This window comes from Sapajus apella, unplaced genomic scaffold (genome assembly GCF_009761245.1).
Source record: "Sapajus apella isolate SASKATOON/1434 unplaced genomic scaffold, GSC_monkey_1.0 scaffold70, whole genome shotgun sequence".
Lineage (NCBI taxonomy): Eukaryota > Metazoa > Chordata > Mammalia > Primates > Cebidae > Sapajus > Sapajus apella.
Genome location: NW_022437010.1, coordinates 10,805,110 through 10,824,464, shown reverse-complemented (window position 1 = coordinate 10,824,464; position 19,355 = coordinate 10,805,110). Strand labels below are relative to the sequence as shown.

The 19,355-nt window shown below is 39.1% G+C and overlaps 1 protein-coding gene across 4 annotated transcripts in view; it reads right to left on the bottom strand.

The window, feature by feature from the left end:
• EXOC2 (exocyst complex component 2) overlaps positions 1-19,355 on the bottom strand; it is a 209,617-nt gene that overhangs the window by 74,580 nt on the left and 115,682 nt on the right. For all 4 annotated transcript variants that reach the window (XM_032250109.1, XM_032250111.1, XM_032250112.1 and 1 more), the window contains 9 exons: positions 17,954-18,078; positions 10,602-10,667; positions 10,283-10,440; positions 9,560-9,681; positions 8,380-8,441; positions 2,577-2,657; positions 1,817-1,876; positions 1,117-1,178; positions 68-134 (listed from right to left, as the gene is read on the bottom strand). In XM_032250109.1, the coding sequence (XP_032106000.1) occupies positions 68-134; positions 1,117-1,178; positions 1,817-1,876; positions 2,577-2,657; positions 8,380-8,441; positions 9,560-9,681; positions 10,283-10,440; positions 10,602-10,667; positions 17,954-18,078 (803 nt within the window). The remainder of the gene's footprint in view (positions 1-67; positions 135-1,116; positions 1,179-1,816; positions 1,877-2,576; positions 2,658-8,379; positions 8,442-9,559; positions 9,682-10,282; positions 10,441-10,601; positions 10,668-17,953; positions 18,079-19,355) is intronic.

The window sequence follows — 19,355 nt, the reverse complement described above, 5'->3', positions numbered from 1 at the left end:
TTCGATTTTTGAAATCGCTGTTACACGGTTTTAAAATGGTTTACTTTCTAGCTATTGTCTGACTTACAGAGGTCAAGCTGAAGTCTTCATGGATACTTCCAAACAAATCAGGGGAAGAAACGTCAACAGAGAGACTGAACACGGAAGCAAGTACAGTTAGAAATAAAGCACTCAAATTAAAAAATGCAATGAACTATATGCAAATTTAAAAATGCAATGAATTGTATGTAAAATGTTTGGTGAAAGTCACAAAACTTTAAGTGTTTTAGACTTAACAGCTAAAAGAAGGTATTATGGATACATGAAATTTAATCCGCAATATTAAGGATCTAACAACATAAATTCCTGGTGAAATAATGAGCTAAAAATATAAAACCAAATCAAAGTAAACCTAAAAGAATTAAAACCTTATTGGGTCCCTAGGGAGGTGATAAGTTTTATGTACTGAAAAGCAAAAGCCAAAACCAGTAAATAGACAAACACGGATAAATTTCCAAATTGTCAACTGAAGATATAAGAGGCATTTATTTCAGTATTATCTGTGTCAGAGCATAACTCTTAGGTACACAGAAGTTACACATGCCAAGTATAATTCAGAAAGAACAGATTTCTTAAAAAAAAAAACAGCACTTTACAATGGTGTCCTATAGAACAGCATTATAAAATAACTGCCACATGGATTTGTAAACATCAAAAGTTAAGATGTGTCCACTGGAGCTCCAATAACTAAGCTTGACCCAGACATAATTCTACCAACATGCTTAGTCTCTAACGAGAGTAACAGTGCCTCCCCCTAATGCCAGAATCGTAAAAATAATCAACTAGCAGTTCTACATTTACATTTAATACTTTATTATTTATAAAACCTGTTCTTTGGATAATTAATAAGCTAATTATGTCTTCAATTTGCTCGATATGTCTCTAATAAGGCAAAGATGAGTTAAAAGCTAAATATGGAAATAATATAGGTCAAGTATAAAAAACAACTATTACTTTAATATGAACAATCTTTCTTTCTTACTAGAAGTCTTAGGATACAAGATCACGTATAAAACTTGAGTTTGTATTTTTAATTCTCCTAAATGCATTAATGAGATTAATGTGATTTTTACTTACTGTGTAGTATCTATGTCTGCATCAGGTTTGGTGCTCAACTGTTCCAGACAGTATATAAAAACCTGAGTGAAAAAGTAAGTTTCAGAATTCTCACAGGAATGAACTCCTAGATAACTTTACATAAAGTAGAATTATATATCCCATAAGTGGTGTGGTGTTGTGTGCATATATGAATATGTGTATATATTATATATGCTCCATTAATGACAGAAATATATATCCCATCCATATCTATCACATAAGTAATAGAAAATTAGAAGTGACTATGTTTTGATCAATTATTAAGTTTGTAAAGATATTTTAGGAAAAAGACATTTTCTCATTCACTCATCCACATTCTCAACTTTATGTACCTGCAAAGCACTGGTCCCAATAAAAATACTTTACACAGATATAATATGAACAACTAATTATCATTTCATTTACACTGTGCTCTAGCAGAATATATATAAAGTACCAAGAAAACATAAAAGAGGGGAGCATAACATAAATGAAACATTTGAGTATTGTTAAAACAAGTCCGAATTAATCTTACATTAAACTTTGTTACCCTACTTACCCTCAACTATTATGTACACAAACAAGATGGAAAAAAAAATACATAATTAGTGTATGTCATCGGCAGATTATAAATAGGAGAGGGGTTGACTGATACTTAGTATCATTTGAGGCTTTGGGCATTACTGCTTTCAATTATTACCTGCATGATATTGATGCTTAGTTGGCAAACCTCCTCCTGTGTTTTAGGTTGTTGAAAGACCTGTAAGGAAGAATTTTGATTAAAATTTTTGGACTTTGCTAAGAAAGCAAGGCTTTTTGTGTATGAAGTTAGATATAAACAGTTAAGCCTGGCAAAAATGGTGAAACTCTGTCTCTACTAAAAACATAAAAAACTAGCTGGGCGTGGAGGTTCACACCTGTAATACCAGATACTTGGGAGGCTGAGGTGGAGAATTGCTTAAACCCGGAAGGTGGAGGTTGCAGTGAGTCAAGATCATGCCACTGCACTCCAGCCTGGGCGACAGACCGAGACTCCATCTCAAAGAAAACAGAACAAAACAAAACAACAGTTAAAACGTGGAACACTGCTTCAGGAGTGGTGTCCTTACTCTTAAAAGGAACACAAGAGAAGACTTGGCCCAATGGTGGTTTTCCTCACTGTGGTGACTCGGGCTTGAGAAGACAACGCCATGCTGGGCTGATGGTCAAGATCCAGCCTCATCATTCACTGTCCAAAAAGTGCTATCACTGTAACCGCTCTACCTACAACACTCACACTCACATTTTATCTTTCATCAGCCTGTCTTGGAGTCAGAAATCAGCATATCTACATAAACTAAATGGAACAGGCAAGCAAAGAGAGAGAGAAAGCCTTGCAATGCAGAGTCAAAAATGTACAACTATAATTCCCGTGGGCTCCCTGGGAAACTGTGGCGTCAAAGTGGAACTGGAATACTTACGCTGGCCTCTCCTGGCTTGCACTCCAGAACACCCTTCAGTGACTGTAGAGAGCGCACGATGCACTGTTCAAACTGACATGGCTGAAGGGAAAACAGCATATCATAAAATTCAAAAGCAAGCTCTGGCTACTAAGACATATTTCACAGAAGTGAATATGGCCCCAACCTCCAAATTTTCCAGATTAATGGAAAGGAACAGAAACACAATCTGAAAAGTAATCTCCTAGTCGTTGAGTTTTAGGTTTGGCATGTTTTGTACTTCATATTTTAGAATGAATCAATCTTGAGACTCTAAAGTATATCTAATTCAACTAAAACTCAAATAGAACTAAAAATTTTCTTCAAAATTCTACTCTTCTAAGAGGCTGATACACAACGAGGAACAGATATAATGAGTTTACATTTTGAATGCTATTTCTCAGGTACATTCTGGGATGAGCTCAGTCTCCTGGATCTTCCACATCTCTGGAACTGTTAAGCAAAATTAAATGTTAATAATAATGATCTAGAGATGTACAGGATCTTTATATCAGAGAGACTGTAAATATTCATTTTCTATCTACATCAAGTCAGAAAATGAAACTTGAAAATATGTCCAACCAATGACATTTCAAGATAAGCTAGAACAAATCTTAACATCTTAGCTCCCTAAGGGTATTTAAGTTTTGACTTTGTGCCAGGACCTACTCTAGGTAAGAAAGATAAAGGAATAAGTAAGACAGCCTTCTCATTATGTGTATATTTCAGGCAGGAGACATTACCAGAAAAGTCACAGTTGACAGAATGATTTAAAAAAGGTATAGAAATAAAATAATTGATATAATAAGCACCAAGAATAAAAGAAGTAGAACTCAGAATATCATGATGGGGGATCTGCTCTAAATAGGACAGTCACAGAAGGCCCCCAAGACGGCAAGAACATTGATGTTGAGAAGGGAAGGGCAAGGGGGACTAGCCCTTTGAAGGAACAGGGAAGTAGAGGAACAAGTTCTCAGAAGACAGTGCACACAGGCCGCAGAGTGGGCAAGAACCCACTGGGAAAGCAGACCATAGGAAAAGTAGCATGTCACAACCGCCAAATGTGAGCACGGGTCTCGAGAGGTGGGGCAGGGGGCAGGGCTTCATCAGGGCAGTGAGCCACGGAAGGCTCAAGAGTCAGCTAACCAGCTCTATGCAAACACGGGGAGTGAGAACCTCTCTTCAACACATGCATCGATTTTTAAAAGAGTTTGGGAAGAAAACTGAAGAGAAGAAAGGAAGTGACATCTAAATACATCTTTTAAAAAGAAAGGTTTATTTTCTTACAGAAAGGAACCCAGGCTTAGTGAAAGCTAAAACAGTGCCTCAGCTTTAGTGTCATGCTATTACGGCACTTTGAAACCACCAGAGGGCATTATAAAAAACAATTAAAAGTGAAAGTACAAAAACAATAATAAAATAAGAATTACAATATGAAATACCAATTGCACAGAAAGCATTTAAAGAGGCAAAAGGTTTGTTAGGTTACTAACTTTACTCATCTAACCTACCCACCTCAGAAGGTATGTAAATTTAAGATGTTACAATAATTATTACTATAATATTGACAATCAAATCTGAAATTCAACTGTGGGCAATTAAATGTTGATGTCTGGCCGGGCGCAGTGGCTCACGCCTGTAATCCCAGCACTCTGGGAGGCCGAGGCAAGTACATTGCTTGAGGTCAGGAGTTTGAGACCAGCCTGGCTAACATGATGAAACCCCAACTCTACTAAAAATACAAAAAAATTAGCTGGGTGTGCTGGCGCGCATCTGTAGTCCCAGCTACTCAGGAGGCTGAGGCAGAAGAATCACTTGAACCAGGGAGGCAGACGTTACAGTGAGCCAAGATTGCACACTGCACTCCAGCCTGGGCAACAGAGCAAGACTCTTGCTCAAATAAAATAAAAATAATAAATAAATAAATATATAAATGTATGTTGATGCTCATGTGTGGTTATTTAGATTTCTTCTATTAAATCTGAACTCAACTTTCTTATTAATTTTATTTTTATACTCATACTAATATAGTAAGTGGATACAGAATACTAGGAAGTTCAATGAGTGCTTTCAGTTGAACTGGGAGTAGGTGATAGTCTAAATGTTTGCTATTTTTTTTTTCTCAAAAGAAAGAAATAGGCCTATCTCTTTGTATTGTCAGTGAGTCACCCAATTTAGCTGATTGTCAAGTTATCACAAATCATTCCACTTCTTCTGAAAGAAGAAAATTCTAAGAATCTCAGAATTATCCAAATTGAGAAAAGGCAGAAATCATTTTCAACATGAGAAGGAAACAGGATGCTTTCAAGTGAGCTGTTTCAGAGCCCTGAAGCGAAGCTCTAATCAGAGAAAATGCCTCAGCTGAGGGACAGTCACCATAAGGCAGTGCTTCAGCCTGACATCCTTAATGGGATAAGCAGCATATCCTATCCCAGTCACAAGGGAAGAAAAAAATTTTCTTGTCTCAAACAAATGGGATTGGTACTAAGGAAATGTTAAGAAAATACACATTTTCTTATACTGGTATGTGATAAGAGGTTAGGGTTATACAATTTAAATCATTGTTCAAAGTCTAAGAATTTTATATACATACTGTGTTAAAATAGTAATACTCCAAGCTGGAATCTAGACTTGTGCTCTAAGCATCGGTTCACCTTTTCTCTTAAGAGGTCCATGCAGAAGAGCTAAAAAACTGACTCAGTGTTATCAGGTCTATCGTGGTAGGACATTTCTTCAAGGACATCTGGCTAGACAACGTCTTGGTTAACTCCAGACGTGCTATTTCCTAGGGCTCATTCATTTGCAAAGCGCACTGGGGGTCAGCTCTTTCATCCCTGCAGATGGTTATGTGGCTTGTGTATGAGATCAAACATGAAATTAGTTATTTTATGGTTGCAGTTGCACTGGTTATAGTTAAACTTTAAAAATAAACTACAAAGAAGCTTCTGCAGCAACTATTTCAGAGCATTTTCACAGAGGCTGATGTACCACAATCAGAAGAGCGGCTACTCCTGAGGTCTGGAGGTTTCCAGGAAAGCACACACCAGCTGACCACGTGTACCTGAGGCACTGACCTGAAGAAGGACCTGAAGCCAATCCCTGTTTTATGGCTCAGAGTTACTGAATTTAGGGCAGATTTTAAAAATGAGGCATAGAACCTTGACAGCAGACTCCGTTTTCTCAAACTGAACATGTAATATTTTTCATTTGTACATGACTGACTTGAGGTATGTATGTCTAACCTGCCAGTACCTATTTCATCTTGGGCAAATGATTCGGTGGATGGTGGCCCAATGACCCCTTCTGGCCTATCTTCAAGCTTGCTATGATAATTAGGATGGGTTTATATAAAAGAGCTCTGAAAACAGTAAACAATGTATTATTATCATAGTAGCCCCAGTGATCACAAGTATTAATTTAACAAAAGTAAACATCCTTTGTGTTTGTCCAGAGCATTGCAGTTTACTAGGTGCTTTAGTCCACAGCATCTCATTGTATCCTAACCCACAACACAGTGACGACATATTCTGCTCCTTGTTTACAAACTAAGACCCTAGGTTCAGACAGACTACATGGCTTCTTTAGGACTGCATGGAGGATTGAACTAGGCTCTGACTCCAAATCACGTGCAATAAATTTTCCCTTCATACCAGTGCTGTCCAATAGATGTATAATGTTAGCCACAAACATAAGTCACGTAAGAAATTTTAGATTTTCCAGTAATCACATTTTAAAAGCTTTTTTAAAATAAAGTAATAAAGTCAATTTTCATATGATCTATTTAATGCAATCTATCAAATATTATTATCTCCCATGCAGTCAATATAAAAAGTGGAGATGGTTTACATTGTCTTTTTGTGCAGACAGTGCAGGTCTATGCCTTTCTCTAAAGATTTGGTGTGAGGGAGAATTAGCTACAGACTAGTTTCTATTTAAATACAAATAATTGTGACAAACAGAGACCCAATCAATTAAATTTTTCTTTCTTCTTCTTCCTTTTTTTTTTTTTTGAGATGGAGTTTTGCTCTTGTTGCCCAGGCTAGAGTGCAGTGGTGCGGTCTTGGCTCACTGCAACCTCCTGGGTTCAAGTGATTCTCCTGTCTCAGCCTCCTGAGTAGCTGGGATTACAGGCATGCACAACCATGCCCGGCTAATTTTTGTATTTTTAGTAGAGATGGGGTTTCTCCATGTTGGTCAGGCTGGTCTTGAACTACTGATCTCAGGTGATCTATCAGCCTCAGCTTCCCAAAGTGCTGGGATTACAGGTGTTAGCCACCACAACAGGCCTGATTTTATAAAAATATTTTATAAATATTCTATACAATAGAATTGTAATTGACTTATTAAACTTCTCTAATGCATTTAAATCACGATTTAAGCATGATTTAATTTGCAAAAAATTGTTAGTAAACATTGCTATTCTAAATCACCTCATTATATACAAAGTAAGGTACAACAATATGATGTATTTATATTAACTTTAGAACCTTGAACTTTGGAGGAACAGAATGAGTCAAAAATTCCCCAGCCCCCAGAAGAAGATCACCCATGAGAAGTACAGTCGGCTCTTCATGCCCATGGGCTCTGCATCTGTGAATTCCAGCAGTGGTAGAACTGGCTGGATAGAGAGTCCAAGGATACAGAAAGCTAACTGTTAGGGGCTTGAGAATGAAGGGATCTGGAAGAAACCCTCGCTGAGGATACCAAGGGACGACTATACAGAAATTCAAGGAAATGTAAAAATATTATGCAGGATCATTGTTTCTTGACAGCCTGACTCATCACTGGTTTGTAAATCTGGGCAAGTCATGACCCTTTCATTCTAGTTTCCTTATCTAAGGCAGAAACTGGTAGTTCTAGGTTTGCTATCCTTTTTTCTTAATAAGGTAAGATAGAAAACAGGAGCAGCCATGTGTTCTCCCAGCCTCTGTTGCTGACAGTGACAGGCACAGAATGTGTTCTGACCAATCAGAGGAGAGTTGTAAGCTGTGGCTCCTGGGAGGGGACTGGCCCTTCTTCCTGACAACAGCCAGGCCATGAGTGACCATGAGGCCAGCCTCTGTAGAAGCCAGTGTGAAGGATCACAGGGAAGAAGGACAGAGGCAGCCCTGGGCACTGACTACATGACCAGGCTGCCAGGTCACTGTGAGAGATGGAAGTCTCTGCCTGGTGAAAGCTACTGGGACGTTTCGGCCGCTGCCTGGCCATCGTCACTGGCGCAGTCATGATGAAAAATACATCACAAAAAGAAAACATTCCATTGAGCACCTGTGAGATAAGTGTGAAAACCTGAGAAATCACAAAGATGATTTTCAAACCTAAAAGTCCCAGCTGAGAAGATGAAGAGTCCAGAAACAGGTCACAGTTGGCTGCCTGGCCTGTGAATGTATCTGCAGTGGTCTGTGGTGGTTGTTTTTGTGTGTTTGGTTTGTTTTGGCTTCAGAGCCAGCAACCGCATCTCTTCTATTCTGCTTTTCTGACAAGCTTAAGTTGCTGAGTAATTTAGAATTAAGCATATTCTATTTTTTAAAAAGTAATTCAAACAAAAATAGTTAAGTTATACAGGATGAAAAAGGTCAACTCTAAAAGAAATCCACTGTTTTCATTAATTGTTTAATATTTATGGTTAGTGTTAAGCAAAAATGTCTCTGAGAATAAAAACGTTAAGAACTTATATTTCTATTTACAGTTGCAACATATGAAGCATATGCTCCTTATTAATATGATAAACCATTGATTTTAAATATATATTAATGACTAATAATGGAAAACAATTTAAACTTACTAGAGAAGTCAGTCCTTCATTATCAACAACCCAGTCTTCCTTTTCAGCTAATCTCTTTATTTCTATATGAAAACAAGCACACAAATACATTTTATTATAATTATCTCACTAAATTTTATACAGATTAAAAATTTATACAGGTTATGATTTTTAATTATTTTATGTAGGTTTGTAAAAGCTTGGTCAAAGAAGGCAAGAATATAATTTTGATAGACTTGAGGATTTAAGTACATATTGTTCACTGGATTATTCTAATGAGATACTAATTAAATAAAAGATTCTACTGCAAAGTCCAATTTGGGGAATTCTAAATAAGCCATATAGTAATTTTATTCCTAAAATTTCTGATGAATAATTTGGATGACTTTTGAATCCCATACATTTCTGACAAGGGCAGTATGCTTCTCACTTGGGTAAGGGAATGCCACCTGCTCAAAACTTCAGGACTGGGCAGCCTCAGGTTCCTAGGTGAGGAGGAGGTGATAAATTAAGAGGGAATGGCCAACTTCTCACCTGGGTTCCATTCCCTTCCCATTTACACAGTGTATCACCCACCAATTTTGCAGGGATGTAAGCTTCCTACCCAAAAATCCTGGCAGTAGATAGTAATGGCCTGTGCCATTTTAGCCATGTTCTTGACTGTTTTTGAAAAAATTTAATAACCAAAAGGTGCTTTGTAAAGAAAAGCTTTATTATTTTTTATGATTTTATGTAGAAAATTCTGAAAAATTTAAAATGATAAAGAAAACACGAATCATCTATAACTTCTAGAATCCAGAGAAGCAATGCTAAGAGACAAATCAATGTCCTTTGACGGGACATTGATTTCTATAAATTAAAATTTAAAATGATACATCCACTATTTTCAAAACTGAGATGAGACTTTACGTACATTTTATACCCTATGTCTTCTACTTAACAATTGTTCTTGCATCTTTAAACATTTTCAAGTATATCCATCTTAGTTTCGGCATGGTCTTAATTCTCAACTAAACTGATTTGAAAATACATCACCAAAAAGAAAAAACATTCCATTGAGTAGATAGAAGTAAGATGACCTAATATATTCCAATTTCCAGAAGAGTAATTTCCTCTTTTTTCAAGGATTTGGAAGCTGAAAGGAGGTGGCATATTCAGATAATCATTGCACAGTAAACGTCACCAACTTTTCTAAACACACCTTCCGCCGTGTGCTGCAGTGTGACCATTACGCAACGTACTCGGAGATCCAAAATGAGATCCTGGATAGTCTGTAACAGGTCATTAGGAATTTCAAGGGCAGTCAATGATTCATGAGTAAGCCTGTGAACAAACGCAACCAAACGAAGGTGAGCAGAGTCGGATGGCAAAGCAATTCCTAGAACCACTTTCACTGTATAATCATTCCTCATGGAGCTTACACGCTACAGCATGAGGCTGAAAACAGAAACAGATCACAACAGGGATTGTCTGATAACAGTAACACTGAGTTAAACAGAGAAGATGCATTCATGAGTAAGCCTGTGAACAAACACAACCAAATGAAGGTGAGCAGAGTGGGATGGCAAAACAATTCCTAGAATCACTTTCACTGTATAATCATTCCTCATGGAGCTTACACACTACAGCATGAGGCTGAAAACAGAAACAGATCACAACAGGGATTGTCTGATAACAGTAATACTGAGTTAAACAGAGAAGATGTATAACAGTAGAACATTCTCATCCGACATAAAACACCAGGAACACTGAGAAGCTTAGCTGTCAGACAACAAACAGGAAACAGTGGGGACAAAAGGACAAAGAGAAGAAAAAGAATTCCTTCTTCACCGAATGTATTAAAAATATTCCATACTGGGTATTTTTTTTTTCCAAAACTAAAAAACCAATGTACCCCTTTTACTGAGAATGTGTCCATATTCACCTGACGGTCTGGACGGCGTGAGCGAGCCACTGTCCGGAGAGCTCGCACTTCACCTCCCAGCCTCCATACTGCTTGGCTTCCCCATCCCGGATGGTGAGGGGGAGCAGCGCTCCGCGGGTCAGCTTCACCAGCGAGTGCATTACTTCCTGAATCATTTTCTAGAAAACAAGGAACAAACACAATGGCACTAACATGTCATTATCAGATGACAGTAACTAAAAGATGGTGCCTGGGCAATAACGGATGTCTTGAACACAAAATGAGAAATGAAAAACCCTCCCCTGTGAAAAAGTCTACATGCTTACTATCCCTTACTCACCTTAAAATCATTTTGTCTTTGCCTTACATTCTTTGATCTTTCAATCTGGCCTGACTTCTCAGCAGTCTTAAAAATTAAAAAATAAAATAAAACATATTAGAAATAATTTATAAAAAATAAGAAATGTTTTAGCACTTGTACATGAAGAGAACATTAAATATGGTTATAACTTGATTAAAAGGAATGCTTATGGCATAATCTATGTTTCTGATTAAAGAATGATTAATTAGAAAACCTTCTTATTCCAATGAGAAGTTCCATAAATGAATCTAAGAATTAAGTTGAAACTACCAATTTTATAAGTGAATTTCATATACCATTTTCATCAACAATTTCAGTATCATACCCAGGATAACACTGTCCACTTCATTTCTCATTAGCTAGTAAAGAAACCAAAGGAAGCCTAATCTGAAATCTGTCATTTTATTTTTAAAATATTATAAACTATAGCTCTTCCTTCAGAGATTCTCAGTGTGATTTAGGAGAAAATACATCCTTCATTCTAGAATTAATTTTTGTTTACTGAGATAACTCACGTTTTTGTCCAATATTTCTCTTTCTCCTTAATGTATGGAAAATTATATTGACTAAAAGAGAAACCTATTCAATTGGTTAATGCATGACAAGTCAAGACCTTTCAAGTTAAGAACAGGTGCACTGTAAATGATCATGATATTGACTTTATGTTAATTTTAAAATACAATCAATGTTCTGTGCATGTATATATATATGTATATATATATACATATATATATATATTTATTTCTGTATAAGCTACAAAAACTGCATGTGGAGTTAGTTTATATAATGAACATATCATTGTAAGTAAAATATGGGTTAGGACTGTTGGGTGTTTTCAACAAAACTATCAGACACATCTAACAAAAATATGGGCAGCACATGCATAGACAAATATCCTTCAAACTCTAGTTTACATTCAGTTTAAAAGTTTATATTAAACTATGCAACTTTTATCATTTCTTTCTTTTTTTTTTTTGAGATGGAGTTTTGCTCTTGTTGCCCACGCTGGAGTGCAATTGCGCAACCTCAGCTCACTACAACCTCCGCCTCCCAGGTTCAAGTGATCCTCCTGTCTCAGCTTCCTGAGTAGCTGGGATTATAGATGCCTGCCACCACACCCAGCTAGTTTTTGGTATTTTCAGTAGAGATGGGGTTTCACCATGTTGGCCAGGCTGGTCTCAAACTCCTGACCTCAGGTGATCCTCCCGCGTCAGCCTCCCAAAGTGCTGTAATTACAGGTGTGAGCCACTGCGCCCAGCCTATCATTTTTTTCTTCATAGAAATACATTTTTATCTGAAAGAATTAAAGGTATGTATAAAAACTAAACATGCAATTCATCTCAATAATCATTCAAAAAGCTAACTCCTGAGTTCATTGGTCAATGACACTCAGAATTCTTTGTACAGCGGGGTTTAACACATACATTGCTTTTTCCTTTATGTTTAAGACAAGTGAGAAGGAACTTAAGTGTTTTAAGCCTACAGTAAGAAGGAATGAGAGGGGCCAGCATGCGAGCATGGCCAGCCAGGATGCTGCGGTGGTCCAGATGAGCACAGGCATGCTGAGACAGCAGCAGATGAGCCCAGGTGACTGAGAGAGGCCACCTGAGGGAGAACTGGCTGCCGTGGGTGCTGCAGTGAGGAAGGACACATGCCCAGAGGGACTCCCACCTAAGTCGCACCTGCTCCGGTAACATCAGTGGCTCTGAATGTTTGCTCAGCTGCTTTCTGAAAGCCCGGTGTGATTATCAGAATTAGAACACTGTTGGTGATATGGGGTACAGGCATACAGCAAATGAATGCCATGGTCACTGAGGTGACAAAGCTCTTCTCTACATGTTGCAGTTTGTTAGGTCTTAGGCTTGGGCACTTTTTTTCTTTTGTGTCTATACTGTCTAGTGTGTTCCTGTGGTTTCAAATATCATTTCTACCTAATGTCTTCTAAATCTCTACCTCCAGCCCAAATATCTCCTCTGTGACCCAGATGTGAATCTTGAATAACTCCCAGGAATCTCAATCTACCACATTATCAATGGAAATCTGAAACTTCCTCCAAGTACACTGTTCCTCAGGTCTTTCTGGCTTGGCAAATGCAGTCTTGCTCACTCAGGAGACCACTAGGAGCAACCCTGGAATCCTTCTCTTCTCTCCCTCACCTTAACACCACTTCCAAACACAACCAAACCTACCAACTGCTCTCCAACTCCACTGGTGAAGCCTTCATCCAAACGACCAGTTTCCTGCTTCTCCCCCACATTTGTCCCAATCAATTCATTGCAAACACGCAACCAAGGTGCGTTTTTTAAAACTGGAAAGCTGGTCTGTTCCCCGCCCTATGGCCTGGGATGAAGCCGCTGCCAGCTGGGCCTGTCCTTCCCAACCCTCCCACTGCTCAGAAACACTTCTGCCCATCAGGGCTTCCTTCCTTTTCAGATATGCCAAGCTGCCCTCCTGATGCTGTGGGCATCCTCCTTGCTGCCTGGGGCCTGCTTCCCCCTATCCTGTGTGGTTGTGTCCTTAACCTGTGCCACATGTCAGTTTCGGTATCACCTCCAGGGAGAGGCCTTCCCTGACTTCCATCCCACAGCTGATATTCTATCTTACAACCCTATTTGTTTCTTTTATAGCTCTTACCAGAATTTTTTAAATAATAATTTAAAAAATTGTTTTGGTTCTGTCTCTAGAAGAGGAAAGGTCATGCTTATTTTGGTCACTGTTTTATTTATATTGTAGATATGTATGTAAATTTGTACGTATGTCTACATATTGAGTATGCACACATGCATTTATATGCATGTTATATGTTTCCATATATGTATACATATGTGTACATGGTGTAGTGTCTGTTGTGTGTGCATGCATATGTGTGTGCATATATTATGTGTGCATGCATGCATGTGTGTCTCAGTACCTGGTACCTGGTGAATAAATGATCACCTAGGGTGAGGGTTCTCCCAGACCTTCTTGAATATAGTTAAGAAAGGGTAACTGCCCTGAATACTCTGGGTCCTGACATGAGAGTCGACCTGGGTGGCAGATCTGCCAGGCCTAACCCTATGAAATGCTTCTTTCAAACCTAACAGGCTCAACTCTTCTCCTGGAGATGTAAGGTGTCAGCAAACGGGGTAAGCAGAGGTTGGAGAGCTTTGTGTAAAGGTTGGGGGTTGAGAGGACTGCTCTGCTTGATGAATTCAGAGGCTGCTGCAGCGCCCAGCACCTACTAGAATGTCAGGAGCTAAGTCTTTGTTAAGGACCTCGTCATGGTTAACTTTGTGTCATCTTGGCTGAGCCACAGGGTGCTGGACATTTGGTGAAACATTACTCTGGGTTAGATTAACATGTGCACTGTGCACAGCAGAGCCTCTTCTGGATGTGGTTGAGCCTCACTCAATCAGTTGAATGTCTGACCAGCACAAAAGAGCTCATCTCCCATGAGTTAGAGGCCTCCTCCTATCTGACTGACTTCAGGCTGGGACACTGGGCTTTATCTGCCTTCATAGTTGAATTGAAACATCTGCTCTCCTTAGGTCTCAAGCCAGCTGGCATTTGAACTGGAACTTAACAGCATCAGCCATCCAGCTGGGCAACACATCCTGCAGACACTTGGGGCTTGTCAGTTTCCATAATGACACGTGGCAACCCCTTAGAATAAATCTCTTCATGTTTGTGTGTGTGACTGCAGGTATACGCATACACACCCCCTATTGGTTCTGTGGCCCTGGAGCACCCTGACTCATGCAGACTTGCTCCACCGTGCTCCGGAGGGAGGCACATGCCAGTATAAAAATGCAAGTGTCTGAGTGTCAAAGGGCGTCTCCTCTGCTTGTACATTCCACAGTACCTGATGTCAAACTTTGCACATAGTAGGACTGTGCAATGGGAAGATTATTTCATAGTCATTTGTTCTATTACATATTTTTAATTCAAAGAAAAGAGTGAGAGTCGGTTGTTAAACAGTATACAAAAATTAAGGCTAAATTCTGCCAGAACAATTTTGCCCAAACAGGTATTCATGAGTGGATGATGAAACCTACTGGAGGGTAATTTCGTAAAATCCAGGACTTTTCTCCAAATATATAAAAAGTAGAGGGGGAGGGGGTTAGTTGTGCGGCAGACCCCTTTCAGTTGTTACTTATTGTTTTAATTTAATAAAGAGTTAATTATCTCCAACACAATGGATTATGTAAAGTTTACTGTTTTTAAAAGAAAATCTAATTTTGCAATGTGTGATGCATTTTAATTATGTACTATGGAGTTATGTAACTTTTTAAAATGCTGACTTAATATTTAACAATTATTTGAATGTTTTAAAGATTTTTATCTAAAAATACACTATATTTAATCTAAAGGTGAGATCTTAACCTACTATTAACCATTTCGTTAACTAGAAACCTTAACTCTTTCCTGCACACACAGACCAAAACTACTTTGTGGTGAGAGTAACGGCTGGATTTCACTGTTTTGATTCACATTTGTTACTTCACATGGCCTTCATTGGTTTGAAGAACTGACTATTTTTTAAACTGTTGGAAACTTCATCTAAATTTTTAACGGATGGGCTCTTAATAAGAGATAGTTTTATAACAAGAAAAATAAGAAAATTCAAGTAAATTGTGTTTAAAAGGTATCCAGCTTTCTTGCATGAGACTAAATAGCTATCAATAGCCCCAGAACTCTTCCCAGTATTAACTGAATCCAGTGTCCGGATTTCACTTGCAGACAGACAAAGGGAGCATGCACCCCTAGCTCCTTTGCTCCTTCCTACAGCCCTGCACTTTCCTCTAGCTCTTCAGAAGGGGGCACATGGTTTCAAAACATGCCCAAATCTGCAGAGAAAATTACATCTAATTAATAATTATTGCTATAAGCTTTTAAGTTTATAAAGAGGTAGAAATATCACAGGCATATCCAATGCAGCACAACCAATTAAGAGTTATTTCTTCATTTCAACATTAATGTTCATGAGTTCTGAAGTAGATCATTTATTTTTCATCTACAACCAAATATTTCGTTGATATGTTTGGTATATAATTATGAATAATCTGTAAAAAAGCAAAACATACTCCCTGTTCACTAAAATATCCTAGAACAAAAATTCTTTGGAATTTTGTCTCGAAAAGACTCCATGGAAGGCAACTATTGTCCATGTGTGGTGGGCCACCTGTGGGAACTGATGCAAATGAGGGACATTTCATTCCACTCAAACACTGTAGTCCTGAAAGACTAATTCTTTAGATGAGTTGATTCATCTTGACATTATTTGATTCTATTCCAGCAGTTCATCAGTCTACTGTTTTCCACTGTTAACAAAATTTTGTTCACTGAACACCTATTGAGTGCCAGGCCAATGAGATTTCAAATAGTGGAAATACTGGAATAAATTTCATTCCAAATAATAAGAGGAAAGTCTTACTTATCTGTCAGACATTATTATAAGCACTTAACATATACTAACGCATTGAATTCTCAAACCAGTCCTATAAAAGTAGGTGCAGAGAAGTAATCTGCCTAAGGCCACAGCTAGTAAGTGATAGGCACTGGATGTTTCCATTATGCTCCTAGTGTTCTGTGCGAAAACCTATGAATGCTGCCTGTGCAAAGGCATGACAGGGAAGCATCTCATCTTTCCTGCCCACATGAACAACTTGGTTTAGGAACAGAGCAGACACAGAGAGGAAGCTGGTGCCCACAGTGCCACTACTGTCATTGTGTAGAGGGCAAGGGACCCAATGCTTGTCCTCAGCATGGTCAGAGTCCCATGTGGGGCTCTCACCATGCTGAGATTCACAGAGACACAAACTGATGGTGACACAAACAAAAGCAGAGTATTGGAAAAACTTATCAGGACAAAACTGAAATGAAAGTATTCTCTTCCTAAGCCAACAATGAGCAACTCTCATGTACGCAAACCTGTGAAACCTGACATTCATTTTATGTAAGAACTTCTCTGTATAGCTAACTTTTCAGTAGAGTTCATGCATAACTAACAAAGAAAAGAAAGTTATGTATTGCTTTAATATTTGAATGTTAACTTTATAGAATCCACAAAGTAACTGAATACTGAAATTAAAGGAAAAAATGCATTGATAAATCTTGCTTACAAGATTGGTTTTTCTGCACTAAGGAGTTTCTGTTCATGCATTGCACATTTCTGTTTTTGGTAAATTTCATGACTGGAAAACCAACCATTCATATAAACAAGGCTGCAGGAATCCAGTGGGTTTATAACAGAGATAGTAGGCACTTGGAGTTCAAATATACAGAGAAAAAAGTTCCAGAGCACATCTCTATTTCCCTAATATCAGCATGAATTTATGTCCATGGTCAAATGAGACTCCAAAGACACCCAAGACGCTCTGACACTTAACCACTTTCTGCCAAGGAGGAGAGGTCTTAAACCACAAAGGCTGTGCCTTTGTGCAAAAAACCAAAAAATGGTTTAGCCTTTGTCCAGTTCCACTTTGTGTGTTGCCAAGTCAAAAAGAAGCAGAAAGGAGCCTTTACCCTCAGAAGATACCTATCTCCCCTAGAGCTCTTGGTGTAGAGAGCTCTCCTAAAGAGACACGAAACAGAGCTGTCTTCTGAGTCTTCCAGGTAGGGTACCCTGGGCAACCCGGGACAAATGGCATTGGAATCTATATCCAGGAGCTGGAGGTCTTTCATGACACACTTGAGGTGAGGTTAGAAAGTAACAAATGAGGCTGGCTTCCATGTGCCATACACAACAGTAAGGGTCATTCCTTTATGTTCATGTGTTCTATGCTACAATCATATTATGATGAAGATACTAAGCATTAATAAACGTGTGACTACAGATGATGGACGACAGGCTTATAAAAACTCCCGCAGGCTGATAATAATGGGGCTAGATTGCAGAATCTTTAAATTCTTTCCAAAGGAAACTGCATATTCTATGGATTACTTTGTTCTGGGTGAAGGCTGCTGAGGTGTTATCCTTATTTCATCATTGATTCACAGTCCACCACATATCACCCAGAATTTGGCCTGACTGGCATTATCTCAATTTGGAGTCCCTGAAAATAGTTCAAGCTTTCTTTTTTCTTTAATTCCCTATCTCATTTAATCCCTACAACTACTTGTTAAGATAGACGCTCAGACTATTCTCCTTTTGCACATGAGGAAAAGTGACTAGTTCGAGGTCATATAGCTACTAAGTGGGAGGGCTTTATAACATTGTAATCTTAAACTATGACGACGGTTATAGATGTTGGGCCTCTACGTTTTTAAAAAAAATCGCTTAAATCTAACATTTTTAAGACCAGAAATGCACGGTGACTCAGCTCCACCTCTAGTTGAGTCCATATACACACCTCACTGAAGAGGCTTCCATTAACGTAGGAGATCCAGAGCTTCCAGAAGTTAGGCAGCTGGCTTAAGACAAGCTTGGTCAATTTTTCAACAAAGGCCACCCTGTGGGGAGTTTTATATCTCCACGCTAAGAGGGAAAAGAAGAAAACACCATGATTATACTTTTGAATCAAGAAGATATTTTTGGGCATATTGCTATCCTCTCCGTGCACCTCCCAAAACTCAAACATGCATTAGCAATAGCCTGAGTCTGTGTGGAAGCTCATGGCTCACTTAGCTGACATCAGCAATGGTACGCTCAGCCAGGCAACCCCACTTTTCTCCTTGCCCGAGGGCAAGGAAGAGCCCCCCCCAACCATCATAGCTGACCAGCAGGCCAGGGCAAGGGACCAGGTGGCCACACCTCAGCACTGGGAGTGCTACCTAGAGGAAGTGGCTTTGACTTGTCAGCCTTGTCCTCTGAATAGTATATGTCTTTTCCAAAAGTAATGCCTTCAAACAGCAAAGGTAGGCAAAGGCAAGGGCTGCCCTACAGCCAGTCGTGAAATTTCAGCTACTATCAGCCTGCGAGAAATGTTGTCATACGCCCTAGGAGGTGCGAAGGCCGGAAGGAAACCAGTTGTCATAAGGAAACATTCAAGCGCAATCACATACTAAATAACCCCACCTATAATACAGAAATTTAAGGAAAACACAGAAATGCTGACACCTTTTTGGCTATACATTATTTAACACAGTTAACTGCAGTAACTAGGAAATAACGGCTTAGACTTCTTGTGAGAAGAATAGGTTCATGGGAATAAAGCAAGTGTAGAGATTCGGGACCCACTCACCATCTCGTCTGTCCTGCCTCTTTTTTTTTTTTTTTTAAACCCCTGGGGCCATGGCTTTGCCCTGTTTCCTCCTGCCCCACACTCCCCTAGGTGGCCGCAGCAGGGGCACTGCAGAGTCCACCCTGCCCAGTCTACAACACAGCCATGCTGCGGATCACGCTCTAACTCCGACTCAGCAACTTTAGCAGCAGGTCGGCCTCCCATAAGTTCTTTTTTTTTTTTTTTCCATTTATTTTATTGCATTTTAGGTTTTGGGGTACATGTGAAGAACATGCAAGACTGTTGCATAGGTACACACGTGGCAATGTGATTTGCTGCCTTCCTCCCCATCACCTACATCTGGCATCTCTCCCCTTGCTATCTCTCCACAACTCCCCACTCCCTACTGTCCCTTCCCTATTTCCCCCCAACAGGCCCCAGTGTGTAGTGCTCCCCTCCCTGTGTCCATGTGTTCTCATTGTTCAACACCCGCCTATGAGTAAGAACATGCAGTGTTTGATCTTCTGCTCTTTTGTCCATAAGAACTTTCACTCCCTCAGCCAGGCAAACCGCTAGCTTCCTTTCCAAATAC